At 46.9% G+C, this 23,609-nt stretch overlaps 1 protein-coding gene across 3 annotated transcripts in view; it reads right to left on the reverse strand.

Annotated features, from left to right (window-relative positions):
• Positions 1-23,609, reverse strand: part of TRIM37 (tripartite motif containing 37) — a 1,106,152-nt gene that overhangs the window by 869,294 nt on the left and 213,249 nt on the right. For all 3 annotated transcript variants that reach the window (XM_085649381.1, XM_085649379.1, XM_085649380.1), the window contains exon 5: positions 18,667-18,754. In XM_085649381.1, the coding sequence (XP_085505507.1) occupies positions 18,667-18,754 (88 nt within the window). The remainder of the gene's footprint in view (positions 1-18,666; positions 18,755-23,609) is intronic.

Below are 23,609 nucleotides of genomic sequence, written 5' to 3' on the forward strand. Positions count from 1 at the left end.
GTTTTGTATCTTTGTTTATTCTTTGTTTATTGTACCCCTGATTTTAATGACCTGCCCCTCACTTGCACCATAAAAACATTTTAAACTCACCGCTGTTTTGCGGACCCCCTCACGGAGACGCGGAGATAATCGAGCGGCCATATTGAGTGTGTATTGGGGTGGACTGGGACGCCTGGCGGCGCCATTTTGGAGGCTTGACGTTCTAGTCGTCATAAGGACGCTAGACGTCTACATAAGGGGGTCATGCTTACGCGCAGCGGTATCGCGCAGCGGGGTCGCCGGACTGACACCGGAGTTACGCCTGAGTTCAGCCCGTCTGCGCCCGTGCTGCAGGGCGGGCTGGACTCAACGGGTCAGGTAAAGTTCGCGTATTCACATTTTGATATGCGAGCTCTGAAACCTCGGCCAGAGCCCTGTCATCACCGATTTTCGCCTAATGGTATTCGACATGCCATAGCATGTCACTCGTGTAAGGTATGTCTGACATTTTGCCGCCCCAACTATGAGGTTAACCATATCCCTCGCACTTCGCCAAATACACTCCCATTGGGTAGTGGGTTCCTAATTATTGCAAGATCCCTAATTAAAAATAACGTTGCTTTCCATGACTTCGTGACTGCTTGGGATCCCTCTTGGGTGTTTGTCACCGAAACATGCGCCTCGGATTCTTCGGGCCATGATCTGTTGCTGGCGATACCTGATGGTTATGCTTTCCAGAGACTGGATAGAACTAGATGTAGAGGGGGTGGGCTGGCCATTCTCTACAAAAACTCACTCACCTGTACTATAAAGGCTTTATTCGAGTCCTTGGATTCCTTTGAAGCTTTATACTTTTCTATTTCTTGTTCTGCGTCGGTCTCCTTTACTGGCATCCTCATATATAGGCCTCCGGGACCTAGATCCAATTTCAGTAATGAGTTGCTCAGGATCTTAGAACCTTATTTTGGCAGGCCCTCTTTTACCATACTCGGGGACCTGAATTTTCATCTTGAGGATACGGGCTGTAATGATACTCACGCCTTGCTGGATTCGCTTAACGCATGTGGCTTCTCCCAAATGGTCAGTAGCCCTACTCATCAGGCCGGCCATATTCTTGATGGAGTATTTACCAGTGATCTGAGACTGTCGGTCGATCTACCTATTCGCTTGGCCTGGTCTTATCATCTGGCAGTACCCCTGGAGTTGAAAGCTCCTCTAGCATGTGTGGCTTTACGGAATGCCTGTAACAAACAACTTAAAAGGAATTTCAAGAATATTACTAATGAATCCCTATCTCCTTTTATAAGGGCTGGGCCGTCTTCCTCTTGTGGGGAAGCTAGGGAAGCTGCACAAGCACTTGCTAACTCTATTTCTAGAGCAGTAGAAGCATTGGCACCCGCTTCTTTCCGGTACATAGCAAGGCGCAGCCCCTCGGCCCCCTGGTATAATGACACACTAAGACTCCTGAGGCAGTCCTGTAGGAGGCAGGAGAGAAGATGGCGAAAGACATGGGATCCCTCTGAAGGCGAGGCTCACAAGTGTTTGCTACGAGATTATAAGGCTAGGCTAATAAGTGAAAAGCAGGAGTTTTTCACCAACCTTACTGCCTCCCTTACCTCATCTAGGGAGCTTTTTAAAATTGTGGACTCCCTTTGTTCTCTACAAATGCCTGATCCGGTAGTTGGATCTCAGGAGCTCTGTAATAACATCTCAGACTTCTTTCATAATAAAATTGAGGACATATTCACTGCCCTGGAAGCTCAGAGGAGCACTTTGGGTCTCCAACCTCCTTTGGCCTATTTAAGCTCGGAAGCCTGGACGAGAGATCCTTCTAAGACGCTCTCCTGTTTTCCGCTACTATCTTCTGAGGAGATGGATCTTCTCTTAAATAGAATAAAATCGGCCTCTCCTTTGGATCCCTGTCCTTTGAAGGTGCTGAAAGCATGTAAGGATACCTTAGCACCCCCTTTGATGGAGGTGATGAATAGTGCGTTAACACAGGGAGTCTTTCCGGCGGTCTGGAAAAAGGCAATTGTGAAGCCCTTGCTTAAAAAGCCCACCCTGGACCCGGAAACGCTTAAGAACTTTCGTCCGATATCTCTGCTTCCAGCACCGGCGAAAATGCTAGAACTCCATCTTAATCTGCATTTGTCGGCCTTTCTAGATCTTTCTGGATATCTGGATGACTCCCAGCATGGCTTTAGGAAGTGTCACAGCACTGAGTCAGCACTCACTATGGTGACTGACTATATTCGAAAAAAGGTGGATCAGGGTCAGACCACTCTCTTGGTCCTCTTAGACCTCACTGCAGCATTTGATACTCTTTCTCCCTCGACGTTAACATCTCGTCTGAGGGAGTTAGGAGTGACGGGTACTGCCTTGAGTCTTTTGTCCTCCTTTTTAGAGCGAAGAGAACAGAGGGTTAAGTTCGGCGAGTTTCTCTCCCCTGCTAAAGCCTTGCAATGCGGGGTCCCACAGGGTTCGGCTCTTAGCCCGACCCTGTTTAATATCTATATAGCCCCTCTGGCAAGGCTTGTGAAATCGCAGGGGATGGAGGTTGTGTCATATGCCGATGACACCCAAATTATGGTGTCCCTGACCCACTCGAAGAATATCTCAGCGTTCAACTTTAGGAGCTGCATGCAGGCAGTCTCCGAATGGATGATTTTAATCTCTCTGAAGTTGAACGGTGATAAGACCGAAGTCCTGATTTTCGGGAACAATCAGGACTGTTGGTCTGATGAGTGGTGGCCCCCTTCTCTGGGTTCTTGTCCTGTTCCATCTCAGTCCGCCAGGAACCTGGGCGTCATATTTGACACTTCACTGTCAATGACCCTCCAGGTTAACAGAACGGTTTCTACTTGCTGGGGGGTCATTAAGATTTTGAGGAGAATTGTTCACTATCTTTCTCCTCAATCACGTATGCAGATTGTGGTGTCATTGGTTGGATCAAGATTAGATTACTGTAACTCCTTATATGCTGAAATTAATAAGGGTTTGATCCATCGCCTTCAGGTGATACAAAATGCGGCAGCGCGATTTGTTCTATCTGTTCCTGCTGCATCTTCGGCCACCTTAGCCAGGAAAAGCCTTCACTGGCTCCCCATCCAATATTGGATTTCTTTTAAACTTCGGACTCTGGTTTTTGGAGCCTTAAGGGCAGATCCTCCTAATGCTCTGGGCTCTCTCTTGACTTGCTACGCTCCTTGCAGGGCTCTTCGTTCTGCAAATATGCATTTGTTAGTAATTCCTCGTTTTAAGAAAGTTAGATGGGGAAGTAGGGCTTTTTCTGTTGTGGCCCCACGGCTGTGGAATGCTCTCCCCTTTGATATCAAGGTTCAACCCTCTATGGCCATGTTCAAAAAAGCACTCAAAACCTGGTATTTCTCTAAGGCCTACCAGTAAGCAACTGTGATTGAAGATCCTATATTTGGTTAGGCGCCTTGACGCCCATTGGGCTAAGTTGCCCGTTATAAATTTATTTTCATTTCATTTCAGTTATCCAAGGTTATGGAACATACCTTTGCAGAACAATCTGCACAAGAATAAGATCCTGTTTTAACTACCCTGTTCTTTTCCGATATTAGCGATTAGACGTAAAACAGAAAAGACCGGTGCAGACATGAATCTTATTTATTTATTATGGAGGACATTGCTATTAGCAAAAACCTAGGCGCTTAATATGAACCAGTCACTTTTCTTAGAACTCAAAAGGTTAGCAGACTAGCCTTGTGAGACTTCGCGTAGCCCGGTAGGGGAAGCACTACACCGGATCTTCTTCCGGGGGATTCTTCAGAGCCAATGCACTCGCTCTGAATATGGAGCGTCAGCACGATAGGCGCGAGAGAGGATTCTTTCTCTTTATGGCACATACGAGGTGAGCACTCTAGCTTCCTGCCCACTGGTACAATCCCGCCCACCGGAAGTATGTCATCGGGACAATCTCCGTGACTTTCTCAAACAGGTGCTTAGGATTAACTTTCACTGGGCGGCGGGAACAGCAATTAACCTAACTATTTAAGGGCACACCCGCACGGTCCCATTGTTCGACGGAGCCGTGGGGTGGCTTGACACAGTGAGGCAGTGTCCTGGGAGTAGTAAGTACAGCATCGTCACCAATAGGGGGCACACAGATGAGACTAATGATCGTTAAAAACTCTAAAAAACTGCTATTCCATTTCATATTTTTGTTTGCAGTGTGTGACTATTGACACACTTCCCACCCGTTTTAAAAGGCTCATGGGGCATTATCCTCTTAGGGAACAAGTAGGTTGACAACCTTGACAAACTACTCTTATTTCTCTCCAGGGATGTACCCTTGTAAAACTACTGTTTGGTTCTTTGGATGCACAGATCATCTTGTGGACTTGCGGATATCAGTCCTATATACTAATCTTGGATATAGAATGCGTGATTTATGTTAGATGTGTGTTTGTCATTGTATTGTCTTTTTTTAACAGCAGGACACATCACCAACTTTGACTTCACAATGTACTGATAAGGGATATATAGTCAGACATCACCTTTCTTGCAGGTCACCAACAATGATGATGGATAATGAATGTATCTTGCATTTTAATATTTTGTCGTTTTCCTTCCAGATCACAAAGTAGTATACTAAATTAGGTATTGCATACTGTGCATGACTATTTAGCATGTTCATCACGTAGTAAATACTACATGTACATACACTACTTTTCATACATCTTGTAGACATTGTTCCTTAACATATAGTGAGTGTAGAAGGGATCATCTTGGTCCTGAAGAAGCAACCAGGGGAGGGCTTTGAAACATGTAGACAGACATAGGAGGGGCAGCTCATTACAGGCAATATACCTCCCATCTTGTTTCCCCACTTTTAATAATGCCAGCTCAAAGGAATATTAAAGTTTGTTAATTCTAAGAGCCAGGTATTTTTTAATTTACTCTCTCATTCACTCCTGACCCTTCCATTCACACTCCTACACGACGCATAGTTTTGTCTTACACAAAACATTGTGCTCCCCCGTAGTCATAGGTCGCAGCACGCCCGTCCCGCAGCGGGGTAGGAAGACCCCTATGTTGAAGCATGACACCAAGGGCCCTTTTGGTGTGTGAGGGGTATTTTAACAAAACTGTGTTTTTTCCAACATTGTAGGAAACACACTTAGTCTGGGAGGACACAACTCTAAAACTGTCTGAGGGTGGATCTCTATGCCTTTCAACATGCCCAAAGTAGAGCCCTACTGGGCTTAAGTAAGAATAAACAAGAGAACTTGGGAAAGGAGTGCAGATAGAGAGACAACCTGTTTATATGTACACCATGCCACAAAACTGCTCCAATGGCAGGTATATATCGTCTAGGGGGGAAGACGCCTAGCTGCCAAGATAACATTGCAGATTTGAGGCGGAAGATGGAAGTTGTCAAATGTCACCACTCAATCTTCAAGCATGAATGCAAAGCGATTTCTTGTTCCCTGCCCTACTGATACAACAGTATATCCTCCCAAAGAGGCAGCCTCTTATGAAAGGACCAATGCTCATGTTCAACAGCTGGGATACCAGACTAAATGCCCAATCCAGAGCCACAAGAAGGACTTGGGTCCGGTTGTTCCCGATCTTCGTGAGAATTCTGGGCAAGAGTGATATTGGCGGAAAGGTGCACAAGTGGCCAGAGCTCCACTGGAGATGAAAGGCTCCTCCAAGGAACAGCTGCCTCGGAAACCACAACGCGCAAAGCTGTGGATATTGCACATTGTTGGAGAGAGCAAAAAGATCTACCCACTCCTGGACGAGACCTTGCGGCACCCCTGGGTGGAGACACCATTTGTATTCCGGTAGACGTCGACAGCTGAGTTTGTCTGCTCTGTCGTTAACAAACTCCGTCAGGTGTTGAATCACCAGTGATATGCACTGGTGTTCCAACCATGTCTCGAGATGGAGATGCAAAGCCTCTTGACAGAGAGTCCATGACCCCACTCAGCCCTATTTGTTGAAATACTATGTGGCGGCGGAGTTGTCCCTGTACACAAGTACCAGCCTTACTCTGATTGAAAGAAGACAGGCTTTCAATATCAACTAGATCGCCCAAGTTCGAACAGATTGATGAGGAACCACAGATCAGAGTCCTGTGTTCTCTACTTCTCCCAGATGGCTGCCCAAGCACAGCAGTGACATATCTGCTACTACAGTCAGATCTGGTTGTGGTTCGTCAGCTACCACTGCAGATCGTTTGCAGTTCCCTCCGAAATCTGGTCCATGTCAGAGAGATTCCACTGATTTTGCGCCCACTGGGACTTAAAGCCCCACTGCAGAGGCCGCATATGTGTCACAAGTTGGGTGCAAGATACCGTGAGGCCCAACAACCTCAGGGTCAAACTCACCAAAATCTAGGATAGAGCCTGAAACATCAGTATCACGGCCTGAATACCCTTTACACGCCATTCAAAAGTATAGGCCTGAAGCGGCACCATTTCCAGAACAGTTCAGAGGAAAGGGAGGCAAGCATATGCAAGGGAGTCAGGTGTGACTTTGGCACGTTAACAGTGAATCCCAGCAAGTGCAGAAGGTTTGCCGTAGTCTGGAAGGGAGAGACCACAGCCTGTGGCGAGCCAGCCTTCAATAGCTGGCTCGCCACAGGATCGAGGTAGGGAAAGACTGGAACCCCTGGCCTCCAGAAGTGCACTGAAACCACCCGTGGGATGCTGGTATGGACAAAATAGTATGGCAAACTGAAAGGGCTCTTGGCCTACAGTGAACCACAGGTCAGGGATGTGGAAATACAAATCCTGCAGGTCCAATGCTACCATTCAGTTTTCCTGGTCCAGGGCAGATAGGACTTGCTCAAACATCTAGAATTTATCTTTTATCGGGAAGAGGTTGAAAAGGCACCGGTCTAGAATACAACGGAGGCTTCTGTGCTTTATGGACACCAGAAAGTAGTAGGAATAGCAACCACAATCTAATTCTGATGCCAGCACCCTCTCTATAGCTATTTCGGCACAGAGAGCGAACACTTCCTGATGGAGCAAGGAGCAGTGATTCTCCATCAGTTCATCATAAGTGGGTGGCATGGGTGGAGGGGTGGTCACAAACGGAGAGTAGCCCTCTTGGACAAGCTGAAAAACTCAACAGTCGGATTTTATTGGCCTTCAGTGGTGAAAGTGAAAGCATATCCTGCCACCCATTGGATGGCGATAATGGTCGGAGGGTAAACTAAAAGGGTTTGGAGGCTGCTGGGAGGGGTGGTGAACTGGCCCGACTTCTGGCGACCTGTCGCACGTAGTCTGTGGGAAAAGATTAGGAGACTTGATGGCTTTGGTGACTTGGAAGGTACAGACATGGTTAAAAACCCCTTCTATGGCCACGAAAGAGGAGGAAGGCGGACTGGGGGTGGTGAAGGGCCACAGAAAGACCCAGGTACTTGGCTGTAGCCCTGCTGGCCTATAAGCGTTTCAGCACAGAGTCCGCTTCTCCCAGAACAGACGAGAGCCATCAAAAGGCATGTTCATAAGCAAAGCCTAGACATCCCCCGAAAAGCCAGTGGTTCTCAACCAGGCATGGCACCTAAGGGCCACAGAGTATGAAATCGCTCTGCCCAGCAAGTCTGTTGTGTTCAGCTCACATTTTAGGGTAACCTTAGCTGCATCCCACCCATCAGCAAGTGCTTGAAAGAGTATGGCTTAAGCCTTCTCCAAGTCCATGAGCAGCACTTGCACAACAGAGTCCCTGATCATATGGAAGTATCAGCCCAGGAGGCACGCGTTATTCACTGACCGCAGTACCAGTCTGGTAGAAGAAGACATTCTCTTCCCAAAGGTATCCAGCCTTTTGGATTCCTATCCAGTGGAGTGGTAGGGGATGTGCTGTGGTTGGTCTTGGAAGTGGTGGAGTAAACCACCAAGCTTTCATGGGTGAAGTGCTGGGTGAGGAAACTAGAGTCCCTCATGATGGTGCGACGGCGGTGGGCTGTGGTCACTTGACTGACACCCATCCGGATCCATAAACAGATCCATGGGGCGAGACTGGTCGCTCTGGCTCCCCAAAATTCAGGGAGGCATGGAGACTGAGCAGGCTCCACCAGAGGCCTAGGCATCAAGTGACGACGGCCCGCGACTCGTTCAAAGTCTTGAGCTACTTAGTCGAAGATCTCTTCAACAATTTATTTTTCTGAGGACTATCGCCGGGCATAACTTTGCAAACAATCTCGGGACCTTCCTCACTATAGATCTGGAGTGTCAGAGTTGATCAAAGTCGGACATGGAGGAGCTTGAGGGATTGCTCCCTCAGTAGCTTTGAGTGCATGGTGCAGTGATTCTCACAAGTCTTGGCATTGTGATATCACTCAAGACACCAAAGACAAACCAAGTGCAGGTCCGTCACCGACAGGTCTGCCACCCACAACTGTCGGTGACAGGTGGCGCACGATTTAAAACCTTTTTTCTGGTGGACATCCTGCACACCAGGAGACAAAGTCTGAAAAAATCTTGGACAAGAGGTTGATAAGTGTCAGTCAAAAAGTGACTGCAGGAAGCCTTCTCAGGATCTATGCCGAGTGGCGTGGAAATAAAAGAACAGACGTCAGCGCACTAAGATGGTGCCCATATAGGCACCGCACACGCCACTTCTGGCGTGGACGACGCAACGCGGAGCTGAATGACAACACCTCCCGGCGCACAGGGGTACTGCTCACCAAAAGCAGGGGGCAGGATTATCCTTAATATCTGTCATTCACCTACTATTCATCAGCAAATTCACTGCAAAAGGTGCCTATGTTGAACTCCAAGATCACATTAATATCAACCGTCTCCTGCATGACTATCAGATTAGATCACGCTGCAGCACAGAGACCACTAACTTACACATCATACACAATGCCCTCCTGGCAACAGATGAAAATGATCCCTGCCTCCTGATGTTGCTGGACTTCTTATGTGCCTGTAATCTTTAATGGGATTGACCTACAACGTTATTCACTGTCGCTTTTCCTATCTTTCCAAGTAACACCAGTTTGTCCACATAGTCATGGGCACTTTAAGTCCCAAAAGATCCCCATCACTTGTCACCCAGAGTTCAATACTGTGCTGTAATCTTGTTTAACCTGTACAAGAAACCACTAGAGTGCTCTATCAAGATAACAGCATCATGATTCACAATATGCCAGTGATACAAAACTACTTGAAAGACTCCTCTGTTTCAATCATCAAATACCTCAAAAACTGCTTGCATAACATCCAGACCTGAATGAAGCGGCTGCTCCTTGCTATGGCGGAGGAGTGTCGCCTTCACCCAAAAACGCCAGGAATAGAAAAATAAAACACTTGTTTTATTTCTCCTTTCCGGTCATCTTGGGACAGGGCCTGGGGGGGGGGGGGGGGGGGGGGGGGGGTGACAACACTGAGGGGAGTGGTGTGTGTATTTCCTTAACTGCACACATAACGGCTTGGCCTGAAAAACCGCCATGCGCAGTGAAGCTCTCTTCAATCCCAGCTGCGTTGCTGTGGTTGGAGAGAGCAGGCACAGACTCCCAGGCTGTCCTGGTATTCTAATCCAGAGCGCTCAGGCCAATCCTGAAGTTGCTCTTCAGGTTTGGCTACAGGGCAGGCTGTGAGCATGCGCATGAAGAAGAAGAAGGAGCATAAGAGTGAGATGCGGCCAGCTGAAGGTACATTTTTAAAGGTTTTTATTTTACCCCCTCCCTTTGCGACCCCTTTGCCCCAGTCACGCGCACCAGCGCCCTCCCCGCCACTCATAGCAAACATCGGCCGCTACTGCCTGAATGTCCAACATCTGCTACCTGAAACTCAACCCAACCTAACCCAGACAGAATTCTTATTATTGGACAACAAACAGAAATCAGTACAAGCCTGGCTAGATAACATGAAGCTAGACTGCTTCGAACCCCAACTTGACTTAATGCTAAATCATGTGGATTCACGCTAGATACCAACCTTACCCTCAAGAATATCACTGACAAAAAACAAAGACGACCTGGTACCAGCGCTCTCTTCTGAAAAAAAAGAAATACAAAACTATTCCATTATTTCTCCCAGAAAGCACCTTCAGAGCCATTATTCAATCCCTCATACTACAGCACCTGGATGAATGGTAATGACCTGCTCCACAGACTCAGATTCCAGACTTGCACCAGAACTAGAAGAAATTCGATTCCATCACCTCCATCCCAATGGAACTCCATTGGCAGCCTTTGCTGGCTGGCATCATCTTCAAAACAGACTGCATCATTTACAAAGCCATCATAACCTGGAGCCCACTTAACTTAAAGACCAGCTCACCATTCTCGGAGGTGCTCTGCACACCCTAAGCAAGAACAGCAGCAGCCCGCAGAATAAAAAGTGTAATAAAGAAATACACGGCAGCAGGTCTTTTCCTGGGATCTGGAACATCCCCGTAATCAATCAGGACTGCCCCAACGCTCCTCCAATTTAGGAAAGGTTACAGGCGCACCTCTTTAAATAACACTACATCACAATCCACACCGTCTACATATCAGCAACCTCTCCAATCACTCAACGATTTTATGCTTGTCTTTGACTTTGTACAGCGCTACTCTACCTTTTGGCTAGGGTTGCCTCACAGAAATACCACATACATAAACATGTTTATCTTGTGCATAAGACTCTGTAATGGACTTCCTCAAACTATCAATGTAGGAAACTCCTCAACACTGAAACCACACACCATCTACGAGCATCAGTTATTGTTTTACCTGCAGATGCAACACATGTTTAGTTTCTAACACCAACTCAATTAATGAAACTAAAGGCAAAACAAAGCTGGCTGTTCTGTTGGGTGGTCTTTAGAAAAGTTCCCCTTTTTGACATGGTCACCCCCACTTTTTGCCTGGTAAATTATGCAAATTTGACAGAAGTTCACTGGATTCCTGCTATCCAGGTCCCCAGTGCCAGACCTCTTTCCCTAAAACTGTACAATTGTTCCCAAAATAGGCAATATCTTTAGCACCCCTCTTTAAGCCTCTAGTAAATGGTACCCCTGGTACCGAGAGCATGGATGCTAAAGAGGGTCCCTAAGGGCTGCCGCATATATTGTGCTACCCTAAGGGAACCCTCACCACACTCATGCAAACTGCCATTGCAGGCTGCGTGACATGGTCCAGACAAAAGTGAAGGCACGACATGGCACACCTCCTGTGAGCCACCTCTGCAGACCATGCATGCAATATTTGTAAGACACCACTACAAGCAGGCCTAACAGCCCTAAGGCAGGGTGTAATATATTACATGTGAGGACATATCTGCATGAACAGATATTACCCTATGATGTCCATGTCAATTCCTGGACATTACCAGTGAACAGGGAAGGCATCTTGAATATATGTACCGGGCATTTGTGATAACGAGTCCCCCAACTACAGGATGGCTTCACTGAAACCAAAGCGGTTTGGTATCACACATCTCGTATTAATAAACCCACACTGGTTCCAGTGATCGTTTTTTAATACATGCACCCAGAAGGTACCTTAAAGGCACACCCCTATTAGTGTGCTGGCTGACCAGTCCAGCCTGCCACCACAGATGCGTTTCTGACCCCCCCTAGGATCTGACATCCTAGGAGGAGAGAGCCCCGCTCCTAGAGGTCAGGAACAATGCCAGCTCATGTCATGAGATGTTTTATACCTCCTCCAAACAGAACAGATATCAGAATATCAAGGCCAGAGGCTTCAAAGCCATGCTGCCTTTTGATATGTGACCCCGGCATCCCCCAGACCTGGGAAATGCCACCCTCTTCCCTGATGCAAAAACAACAATTGATGGATAGAATGCAGAACAATGTCATACATTCATCCCAGTACAGAGATCTGGGCCTAAATCCATCGTTTTTTTGCTCACCATGCCATTCCAGTTTGAACCCAGCCATATGCAAATCAGTCTTGACCCTGTGCCCCATGGGAACAGTCCAGCCCGAACTGCCAAGCCAGGTCCTCCGTGGACTGGAAACAAGCATCCTAGGACCAGTTTCGGGCTTTCAGCCCTCGTCAGCCAGGATAGCTTGATTCCAGTGGCATGGAGAGCACGGGACTCACGTCTGAGCATACCCTTCCCACTCGGGGTGACAAATGCAAAAACAACAATTGATGGACAGAATGCAGAACAATGTCATACATGAGGCACAGGGTCAAGACTGATTTGCATATGGCCATGTCTAAACTGGGGTGGCGTAGTGGGCAAAAGAACGATGGATTTAACCCAGATCTCTTGACTGGGGGAGAATGTCTGCATTGTCAGCATTCCGTCCATCATTTGTTTGTTGTAACGCTTTTCGCCCTAAGTGGGATGGGTATTCCCAGACGTGGGACCCGTGCTCACTACGCCACTGGAGTCAAGCTATCCTGGCTGATGACTGCTGATAGCCAGAAACCGGTCCTAGGATGCTTGATTCCGGTCCAGGGAAGACATGGCTTGGCAGTTCGGGCTGGACTGTTCCCATGAGGCACAGGGTCAAGACTGATTTGCATATGGCCATGTCTAAACTGGGGTGGCGTAGTGGGCAAAAGAACGTTGGATTTAACCCAGATCTCTTGACTGGGGGAGAATGTCTGCATTGTCAGCATTCCGTCCATCATTTGTTTGTTGTAACGACCCTCTTCCCTGAGGCCCATTTGGCACCAGAACAGGCAGGTAATTAGTATGTGAAGTAGGCATGGAGCACACCCAGGACAGTCACACCCCTACGGTGAGCTGCCTGATGTGCCCCACTGGAGAGAATTCCGCCATCTTGGTGATTGCAGAATTTAGGAAACAGACAGGGTTATGCCCACTTCCCACGGGAAGTGGTCATATAAGGGGCGTAGTGACCCAAAGAGTAGGTAGCCCATTGCCTAATACTTTCCAGTCCCTTAATGCCCCTAAATTTAGTATTTAGGGGGCTCCCTGAATGAAGAACTTCAGATTCCCCTGACTGAAAAGAAGAAGAAAACACTGAAGAGCTTACCATGCAAGAGCTGGAGACTGCTGTGGACTTTTGGTATGAAGCCCTGTCTGCCGTACAGAGACTCAACAACTGTAAAGACCTGACTCATCCCGCAACTATGCATCCTCCAAAAGCCCCAGAGGGTGCCAGCATTTTGCACAGCAGCCAGCATCTCCCATGGATTAGAGGAGCTACTCCCCTGCAACCTGCCGGCAGTGACCACGAAATTGGGTTTAAAGAAGCTCCTGTCCACCGTGTCCACTAAGCAGTAGCCTCCCAGGAGAAGGTCAGAGCACTCAAGGAGGTCAGATCGATCTTTCTGCCGAGCCTGAAGACGCCAGGACCTCCACAAGCCCTGCTGCACCAATACCCGTGTACAGGACCCTTTACGCGACCTAGTCCAGACTTCAATGAAATCACACATGACCAGCCGCCGAGAGACATCAGCACCACAGAGGCCAGTACCAAGAGTGGCACAGCTGTCCTGTTTCCCTCCACTTTGCTGGCCCTGATCAACACCCATGAGCGCCTTGACGCATGAGAGCCGGCCGACCACAAACACTATGCACCCGAGCCATCCAGCCAAGACCTAAAGAAAATGACTGCTCCCCCATTCTCCAAGGACACTCACAACCCAAGCCCCACCCCCATTGGGAGCTCCCGGACTTGTCTCCAAGTTCCCTCTTGCAGCCTATCGCTAGGTGGCCCCCTCTTCCTTTTGACCTCATAGCGTGCAAGGCAACCAACCCGTCCAGCACTTCTGAACCCTCACTCACCAAGGCAGATACAACCAATCTGCCTGTGGAACTTTAGTCCTGGTCCCTCTTTCACTTCACCACCAAAGGGGTCTCACGGAAACGCCTTACAAGTATGTGTATGCAGTGCATGCTCTCTCTCCTATAGGAAAGCATTACGCATAAAAGACACACTGTTGATTAACTGTGCTAAAACTGTAAAAAGGCTATTACGAAAATGTACTAACTAGATAAAGTTCTTGGGTTCAAAATATATATATGAAAATACCTGTTATTTTTCCAAATTGGTGTGGATGTCCTTTTAAGTGTGTGCATCATTTATTGATTCTGTGTGTGCAACAATTGTCTAACATTCTGCTCTAATAAGCCTAAGGCTGCTCAACCACACTACCCTAGATAGAGCACCTTGGGATTGCTGGAGCAAGCCCCTGTCCACTCATAAGGCATGTAGGAAGGTGGATATCTGACTATGGTTACCCCCAAACTTTTTGCCTAGTGGCTAGCTGGTTTTTCGACTTAGTTGGCCTGAGATCCTGCCATTCAGGGTCTCAGGCTGTCTGTTCTCTCTTTAAAATGGACTCCATGTACCCTAGGTACATTCCCAATTGGTAAGGATCACCTTATTGGACCCTGTACAGTGTACCCTAGGTACCCAGGGCATAGGTGTACCCTAGGCCTCCCAGGGGCTGCAGCATGTATTATGCCACCCCTGGTCTGGCCTTCCAATCAGACACAACTGGCTGATCACTCAGCTGGGGCAAGGTCGTGTAATCACCCCTTGCTTAGATATAGTATACCTATATCTACCCTTAAAATAGACACATGTGTACCTATCAGCAACTCCTATGGCAGGCCTTAACAATCCTGGAGGCAGAGTGCTTGGTAACATGTGAGATGGTGCTCTAGCATGAGCTGAGCCTGTCTGCAGCTTTCGGAACCATGTCCTTAGAGCTGTTCTATAATATAGCCTACCATATACTCTTTAAGTGCCTTATAATCTTAAACGGTTATGGTAACTATGGTTTGGCTTTATCGAAACATGTCGTGTAAGGTGTCTAACACTGTGGAATAATACCCCCATACCATTTCTGGACATGAGGATATCATTCCCCCCTTCTAGAGGGAAAGACATGTTAAAATCATACTTCACTGTTAACCTCTGACCAAAGCCTCAGCATCACAAAATGGATGCTGCTGCCACGACACAAGTCTGACCTCCTGCTGCTGGGAGTGATCCCAGCCAGATAGGCCTGGACAATAGGTTTCCTGCTTGGGGAGGTGCTAGCACCTCCCCAGACAGCCTTTAGTGTATTGGGGCAGGGTGGGCTGAAAGGAATGAGACATGCCTGGGGCACACAAGGTGTTCCTTGCATAGTCCAGTTCAAACCGGCGCTGGGGCACTCCAGCCCCAGCTCTGGCGCGAAACTGGACAAAGGGAAGTGGGTGTAACCACCCCCTCCCAGGTCCCACCCATAAGGCGTGACCTAGCAGGTATCCCAGCCCCCCAGATTAGTATAAGAGTGGTAGCTGGGCCCCAGGAGATTAGATTATCCTGAACCTGCAACTTGAACAGAAACTCTGGACCTTCGACATTCGACGAAAGAAGAAGACTGAAGAATCTCCCTTGTGGCCAAGGAGTGGCTACCCTGTGCAAACAGGCACCATCAAGAGACTACCCTTTGCTTTGCCCAAGTTCTACGAGGAACCGACTGCAGAGCCCGACCAGAGCCTTGACTTCCAGACTTCTCCGACCCTGATCCACATCCACAGCAGAGCTGAGATCCGTGGAGGCGACGAGAGATGTGGGACCGGCTACCTGGGAAAAGTGGCTAGTATCTTCAAGCGCAGCTTCTGAGGCACCCTCGAAGTTGTGCACCGGGGATTGAGAAGCCCCAACCCCAAGCACCATCTGCACCGAAGATCAGCCCCCCACACTCCACGAGTCCTGCGTGGGGCCCTTCTGCATTTTCCTGCTTGCCGTGTCTGTCCGGTTGCTTGCCCGCTGGCTAGTGGCCTTTGTGACGAAGCATCCTGAAATCTTCACCGCTGGTTTGGCTCCTCCAGACTGGCTCCTGCTTCTTTGAAAAAGAGAAGCACCCCAGACCTTCCTGGTCTGTACCAGAAGCAAGTCCTCCGTTCTTCGTGGGTTCCGCTTGCCAAGGCTTGGTGAGTCCTAGTCCAACTTCGACGCCGCCGACAGCAAGAGCCTTCGTGGGACAGCTCGCCTCCTGGTCCTGGTCGTCCTCGACGCCTCCTGGTCCTCGTGGCTGCAGCGACAAGCTTCACCTTCACCTGCAATCTTCACGACATCGCCTGGTTCCTTCCTGGTTCCACGTGGTCACTGGCTAGTGACCTTGACTCTGTCCCTTCTGCTTGCAGGTCTCCTCTCTTCTTGATCCCAGCCTTGGGATCCACCGGACACTCTTCACTGACTGCCTGTCAGCATCTTTCTTCAGGCATCCATAGGAGTCGACGACGACACCCGACGCAACTTCACCCCTATGCACCCGCAGCCTGTGGGCTAGGTAACTTGGGTACTCCGGTGCTCATCAGGATAGTGACTATCCTAGGGTCTAGTTTTCCAGTCTCGACTTCCTAGCTACTCCGGAAGTGTCCTAAATCTATCTATTTCTAAACTGTACTATTGCTAGTGACTTTTACGCATTACGCCTGAGTGTTTCCACTCTGCACCTGAATCCCGTGGGCCTCCCACTTCCTAACCTTTGGTAGTATAGTGTAGCCCCAGCGATTCCCTAGGCCTAGGCCTATCCTATTTCCGTGACAGTGGTCCTTATACCACTTACTTAGTATATGGTTTGCGTGGCCCCTAGGGCATAACTGTATTACTTACCTGTGTGACTTAATGTATGCATAAATAAGACTGTGTTGTACTTACCTCTAATCTCATAAAGAGTGCTGAGGGTTTGACTAGAATAAATACACTTTATTTTATATATATATCTGTTGTGGTGTCCTTTCATTTGGTACTCAAGGGATTATATATGGTATCACAGCTGGCTTCACATGCCATTCAGAGTTTAGCCTAAGACTGCTCTTGTCCATGCTACCACTAGGATAGCTGGTCTATAAGGTTGACTTTACAACCAATCACCATAAGGGTATTTGGACTGATATAAGGTGTACACTAGAACTAGTGACATCATACATCAGGCCAACTTCTCACAAGGCATACCTGGACTCTTTACACAGCATACCTCTTTTTAGGATACAATATAAGCAGACAGCTTCCTACCCCGTCAACTCTGATGCAGCAAGAAAACTATCAAGTAAGAAGGCAACAAAGAAGAAAAAGGCCGAACTGTACAAAACAGCCAGCTCCACTGCCCTCCAGTGTAAGAACAGTGGTAAGGGAATAAGTGCTTTAGCAAAAAAAATTGTCTCACAAATGAGCGTAACCAACAGAGAGAACAAGCTAATTTTAAAACCCCACGTACCAATAAGTAATTAATATCCAAGACAGTGTTGCACCAGGAATATTTAGTCTGTGGCCACATGCAGAATGCCATCATAAATTAACTATAAATTTGTTCAAAGGTATTATTGATACAGAAACAACGTGTCCCCTGGATCTGAACAAAGCAAGTAGTTCACATAGTTCGGCCATGTCAAATATTCAAGGCCAAAGCACCAATTATAGTTTCATGAGTTTGCAAAAACAATGAAGCTAAAGGGATTCAGTTCAAGTACACTAAACAAGCAACATTGATTCAAACTGCGTAACTTTGTTCATAAAACTATGTACTAAAATAACTCATCTGTTAAAATCTCTGCAGTGAGACCTTTTTCAACCCGCATTATAGGCAGTGTGTCAGAAAAAGCAAGAGGCTCGCAGTTTTCTGCTGCTATCACTTTGTGTCATATCGCTCTTCCCAAGTAACACAAAAAAAATTGTGATGAGTGGAATGCCTGAATAAATGCTCCTCCCAACATTCCACCATCTTACCGGTAGATGCGAACAGTTAAAATAATATTTATCACTTTACTTTCCAAGGAACTAGACACTGCTCAGGCAGATGTTACTACAGGAACATCTAACTGAACAATACCTTGAAGGATTACTGTTGAAAATTAAAAAATGCTATTATGTCCAGAACAAAATCCAACATTGGAACTATCTGAGACATACCATTCCAAAAACATGCTGCTCAGTTTCAAAGACTTAAAACATTTCTGGGCTTTGTTTTGGAACTCCAAGTTCTTAGCATCACAATTATCTATGCAGATTCTGTGCAGGAGATAGATCAATCTCCACCTGGATTTGACAGTTGGTTATTTAAAAAAAGAAAATTCTTTAGTTACAAAAGCAAAATGTACTGTGGAGATTAAAACAAAATATTGTTCTGGGCTTTTGATGCAAACACACGACCATGCTCATCTTTGGAATATTGGATACCCTGTTTTGTGCCTATGATGAATTACAAGCTGAAAACTCTTCAAAGGGATTATTGTGAGACTGTTAAAAGCACATCCACTGCTCCCATACACTTGCATCTCTACAAAAAATGCTTTCCTGCTTAAGCGGTAAGCATTGGGATATCTGGATGAGTATGTTGCACACAAGGTAATGTGCCTCCAGTATTCAAACCTGCGATCTGGTTGACTGTTTATGGATTCCAATGACAGCACAAGAAGCTAACGGCAAAATTTGCAGAATAGCTTCAAGATGAAAGGCACACAATGTGAAGCAATACTTAAACAGCAGTTATGATGGAGTGCAGAGATTCAGAAAGTGCATCTGCTAGGACAAAGGGGAAAAGACGCACAGATATACATATGTTTTTTGAGGATCAAAGAAACTTCTCAAAAGGAAAAACATGAAGAAAGGTGTTTCAGACATTATTGCGCACAAAGTAGACCATTAACACCACAAACCAGCACCTTGCATTAGCATCACTACAGAAACACATATTCAATTAACATGATGATCAACTAAATTATCTCTCCAACCAAGAAGTCTAAATATATTTTCTTTTCCACTCACCATTCCTCCCCATAAAGCACACTGGTGGCAGATGCACTTCTTACATGTCCAACAAAACACACTTAGCTTTTCGAGATGGTTTTCACACCTAGCAAAAAAAAAAGGAAGTGATGAAAGCCTCTGTAATTGTTCATATCTATAACAAGGCATACAAATGAAGATGCCCCATTAATAATGGAACGAAGGCAATCTGAAAACCATGAAAAAACATTTAATCACGCCTTAAATAAAGTTTTTAGAGAGCTCAAAATGCTCTCACATATATATTTTAAAAGGGGCTGAGAATTGTGTATTTATTTTACATAACGCTTATGTTTCAGCCTATGAGCTAGGACATCATAAAAAACACAAGGCTGAATATTATAAGAAAATCAAAATTAATATAACATTGAGAGCAGGGAACAAGACAATCTAGAACTTGAGCAGGATGCTGGAACATCTATATTTATATGTCAATCATTTCTTATTTCGGCCCGTGGACCATAAAAGAACATTCACAGATGTATACAATGAATAAAAACAGATAAGAAAGCTGAAATCCAGATGAAACAAGATTGGATGGTGCATCACAATTAAAAATGATCAGTCAGTATAACAACCATTGTAGGTTCCTAAAAAGAGCTTTCGCTCCCGCCACATGGAACATTCAAAACGGGATACAGCATAGACAATTGGTAGTTTAGTATCGTATTTAATGAGCCTAAATGCTTCTTTACAATGTGATGTGCCTAGGTTCCTACACAGTTGAACCAGCCATCTGTGCCGGTTCTTTTAATAAACGGGGCAGAAAAAAAATACATGAAGTTCAGTCTCTTCTCCACTAGTGCAAGCTGGGCACCCCAGAACAGAGCTGCCAGACCATTTATTTGTAAATGCACGCAGGGGGAGGGAACCGTGCCTAAATTGTACGTCCAGTTTCTTAGCAAGAGCCGGTTGAATTTTGTCTAAGCAGGGCTCTAGACTGTTTACTTCCTTTATTACCAGAAAATTTACAGTGAGGTAACCAGAGGCAGAGTTTTCGTATTTATATGCAACATTTCAACAATAACAGAGAAATATATTTTTGAGTAAAAACTGAGCCTTGCACAGGAAATATTGGGTGCAATAGGTGCCTTATTACAATGTTGGTCGGAGTTCCCTCCGACCAACATCGCCGCAGATGCGGAACCAACCGACCTCCGGTCAGTGGTCCCGACACTTTAATTAGCATACGGTGTGGTCGCAAACTTCCATTTTACAATGGGAGCTTGTGCTGAGGTCTGAAACGGCCCACAGCACAAGCTTCCATTGTACAATGGACGTTTTTGCACAAGCATGTACAGTGTGTACCTTATGGTGCCTGCCACACGGTGCAGGGATGTGAAGGTGGGCCCCATAGGTGCCAACCAGAGCCCCAACCGGAGGGCCAGGTAAGAACGGGGCCCTGTTAGGGGCCCCCCAAAGACACTGTCCGACAGCCATTTCATGTCGGAAAGGACGACAAGGAATGGCGGCCAGAAACAGACATCATAATTCCGACGGCGGAAACACCGTCCTTAAGGAATTATGAGTGGCTTCCAACTGGAACAGAGTCGGTTTCCCCAGCCGGTTTACACTCCAACTGCTAACATTGTAATTCGGCGGTCGGAGTGTGAACTTTCCATGTCGGTTGAAGGTTTTCCGACCCACATCGAAATGAGGCACTAAGTGTTTTTCGTACTAGAAGAGCTGGATGTGGCCAGGTCCACATCTTTCCAGGCAGCAACTACCAATTTTTTACCTGTACTTATAATTTTCCATCAAGGATACATGTTAGTATAATTTCAGAGTTCAAGGTGGATGCCAAAACACTTTTAGATCACTAGTAAAAACAAATTAATTTTAGTCCCCTATATTTTAACCCTTTTGATGGTAGCCCTCCCCCTCCTCCCTGTGCAATGTGTGTGGCTATTTGGGATAGTTTTTGCTTATGCCGCTGTAACTTTTTTCCCACACCAAATTTGCATTCTTTTCTTCCAAGATCCTGACGATTCTAAAGGTACCCAGGGTTTGTGGATTCCCCTTGGAGGGGACTGAGAAATTAGCCAAAGTATAGCAACATTTTGTTTTTGGGGAGGAAAGTGCTGCAGAAGAAAAAGTCTGTTTCTTTCACTGCAAATGGTATCAACGAATGGTTTGCAGTGCTAAAATCACCATCTTCCCAGCTTTCAGGAATAGGCAGGCAGACTTTTTGGTTTCCCTATATGGCACTGAGCCCGGGACCAAAAACACTGGTGTCAAGCCATTTTATGATAGATAATTGTGATGCCCCCACAATACGTTTTGGGCCCTTCCCTGTAGTAGGCACTAGGCCCACCCACTCAAGTGACGTACCTGGGGAAACGCTGGGTGGTATGAAATTTCTGTTGGCCCAGTGATCCCAAAACCTTCCTACACAGAAATGTGAGAAAAGACCACTAGGAACCAGGGATTACATTTTTATGTGGATTTAGAGGTGGGCGCTGCCCTGCCAGAAATAGGCAGTGTCGTTAAGCCCCCCTCCCGAGGGGGTGGGGTGGGGTCGGAGGTCAGAAAGCACACTAGCCACCAGGTATTATTTCTTTGATTATGCAGCGGTGGGGGTTGCCCACAATGGGCATGCCAATGCCCCCACCCCAGTCCCTAATAACAGTCTTTCTGCCCCCCTGGGAGGGCAGATGGAAGTTATTACCCTTGATCTGCCCCCAGGAGGGGGGAGAGGGGGGGGCAGAAAGCCCACTAGGAAGCAGGGATTTTTTTTAATGATAAGGGGTGGGAGCTGCCCCAAATGGGCATGCCAATGCCCGCACCATCCCTCCAAACACAAAAGGGACAGTCTGCCTACCCCCCAGGGGCATATGGGGGCAACCCGACAACAGGGACTACTTTTTTTTTTTACACTGTATAGGGGTCGGGATGCCCCCCCCCTCAAAAAAAATGTGCACATTCTTCCTGACCCCCCCACCCCCTCCCGGGTAGACGGTGGTTATTACACCTGATCTGTTCACCTGGGTGGGGGCGAAAGCCCACTAGGTACCAAGGATATGTTTATGGGCATGTCAAGGGGCCCTTTTTTTTAGCAATTATTTTAACCATTTCTGCCCCTCTACGGGCGGATTAGCGATATGTTTAGGCTCATCTTCCCCAAGGGGGGCAGAAAGGCACTAGAGGGGAGGGGAGGGGATGGGATGGGAGGAGGGTGAGGAGGGGAAGGGGGGAATGGGACAGGAGAGGAGGGAATGGGAGAGGAGAGGAGAGAGGAAGGAAGGAGAGTTTGGCAGACTGTCTGCATGTACTGGCATGTGGCTTGTGTGTGTACTGGCATTTTGCTGATAGTGTGTGCGGACTTGCACTTGGCTGGAAGTGTGTGTGGATTAATGCTCGGTGTGGACTGAGGATTGGCTGGCGGTGTGCAATGGATGGTGCTTGGCTGGAGGTGTGCGTGGACTGCCACTTAGCTGGCGGTGTGGGCGGACAGTCGCTAGGCTGGCGGTGTGGCTTGTGTGGACCACCCAGCGTTTTCTTACCCAGAATCCACTGCAAACCAAAAATTTAGCTAAAAAGTAACATTTTCCTCACATGTCAGTGTGGGGAAGTTGAAGGATCACTGCATTGGCACACATTTCCTACCACCCAGTGTTCCCCTCGATCTCCTGATAAAAATTATACCTCTCTTGTGTGGGTGCCCATATCAGAGTCAGCCTAAAAAGTATTTTAAAAACCTGATCTCATGGACACGCTTTGGTTCCCCCTCAGTTTTTCATTTTATAAACTTTTAAGCTGACTCTGCTTTGGGCACCCACACTAGTGAGTTATCATTTTTATCGTGGAACGTTATTGTCCCCATCTACCCCCAAGACTGTTCCTATTTCTGGGTGGGGTGTGGGCATAACAATGCCCATTCAGGGCAGCCGCCACCCCTAAATTTACATTAAAAAATATAAAACGTGGTTCCTTGTGGGCTTTCTGACCCACAGGAAGGGCAGAAAAACTGAATATGGCCAAAAACTTAAGGTGGAGCAAAAGCCATTGTCCAAGGGGCCGCTCCTCCCCTACTTGGTGATCACCTTCCTTCGGCGATCCCCAAGCAGGTATCCACTAGGGAAAGGGTACCATTTGAATGGGGAGATTCTACCCCTCCCCAATGATAGCTCTCCTGTGCGTCTCGGTGCTCGGGAGGCAGAGATAGCCCCACAAGCACCAAAGCAGTGAAAGTGAAATTAGAAGATCGGGTTATTTCACTTTCAATGTAATGACATCACCGCACCATGAACGGCGATCGCCATTACAATGAAAACAAAATGCCTTGGGCGGTTGGGGAAACTCTTCCCCAGCTCCCGAGGCTTAAAAACAAAAAAGAAAATCCCTCTGATGTTTACAGTAGAGGAATTTGGTGGTCGTGTGCAGAGGATGGAATGGTGTCATCCTCGGCACAGGAGCACCGTGGCGCAGGATGGAACCATACCGTTATGCGCACCTAAGAGGTTAAAAGCAAAGTTTTTAACCAAACAAAAAATCTATCTTTTTATGGGGGTGGGGTGGCATCACAGATTGCCATACAGAAGTAGAAAACTTTTCTTACTTGTAACAATCATTTTGCAGATTGTAGCGCTGTATATCAAATGGAGTACACACATCTTCCATATAGTGTTGGGCTTGGACACTACAAGTTGTTTTTCTTCGAAAAAGGAATTTAGATTCAGAGGTGACTCGTGATCCCTTCCTGGAAACCCTCAATGCAATGGAATTCCGATTTCAGCTCAGATTTAGTTTTTTCCCCATTCGGGTATGTGTTACAATGTATCTGCAAAGCATTAGGGTGTCTGCAAAAGTGGTATAAGAAACATAAAATGTAAGTATAACAGATAAGTAACATTTCATTTGCCTTGTGTGCGGTTATAGGTGACATGCTGTGTACACACTAAAAGGCAGTACCCATTCCATAA

The sequence above is a fragment of the Triturus cristatus genome, chromosome 3_2 (assembly GCF_964204655.1).
Source record: "Triturus cristatus chromosome 3_2, aTriCri1.1, whole genome shotgun sequence".
In the NCBI taxonomy this organism is placed as follows: Eukaryota; Metazoa; Chordata; class Amphibia; order Caudata; family Salamandridae; genus Triturus; species Triturus cristatus.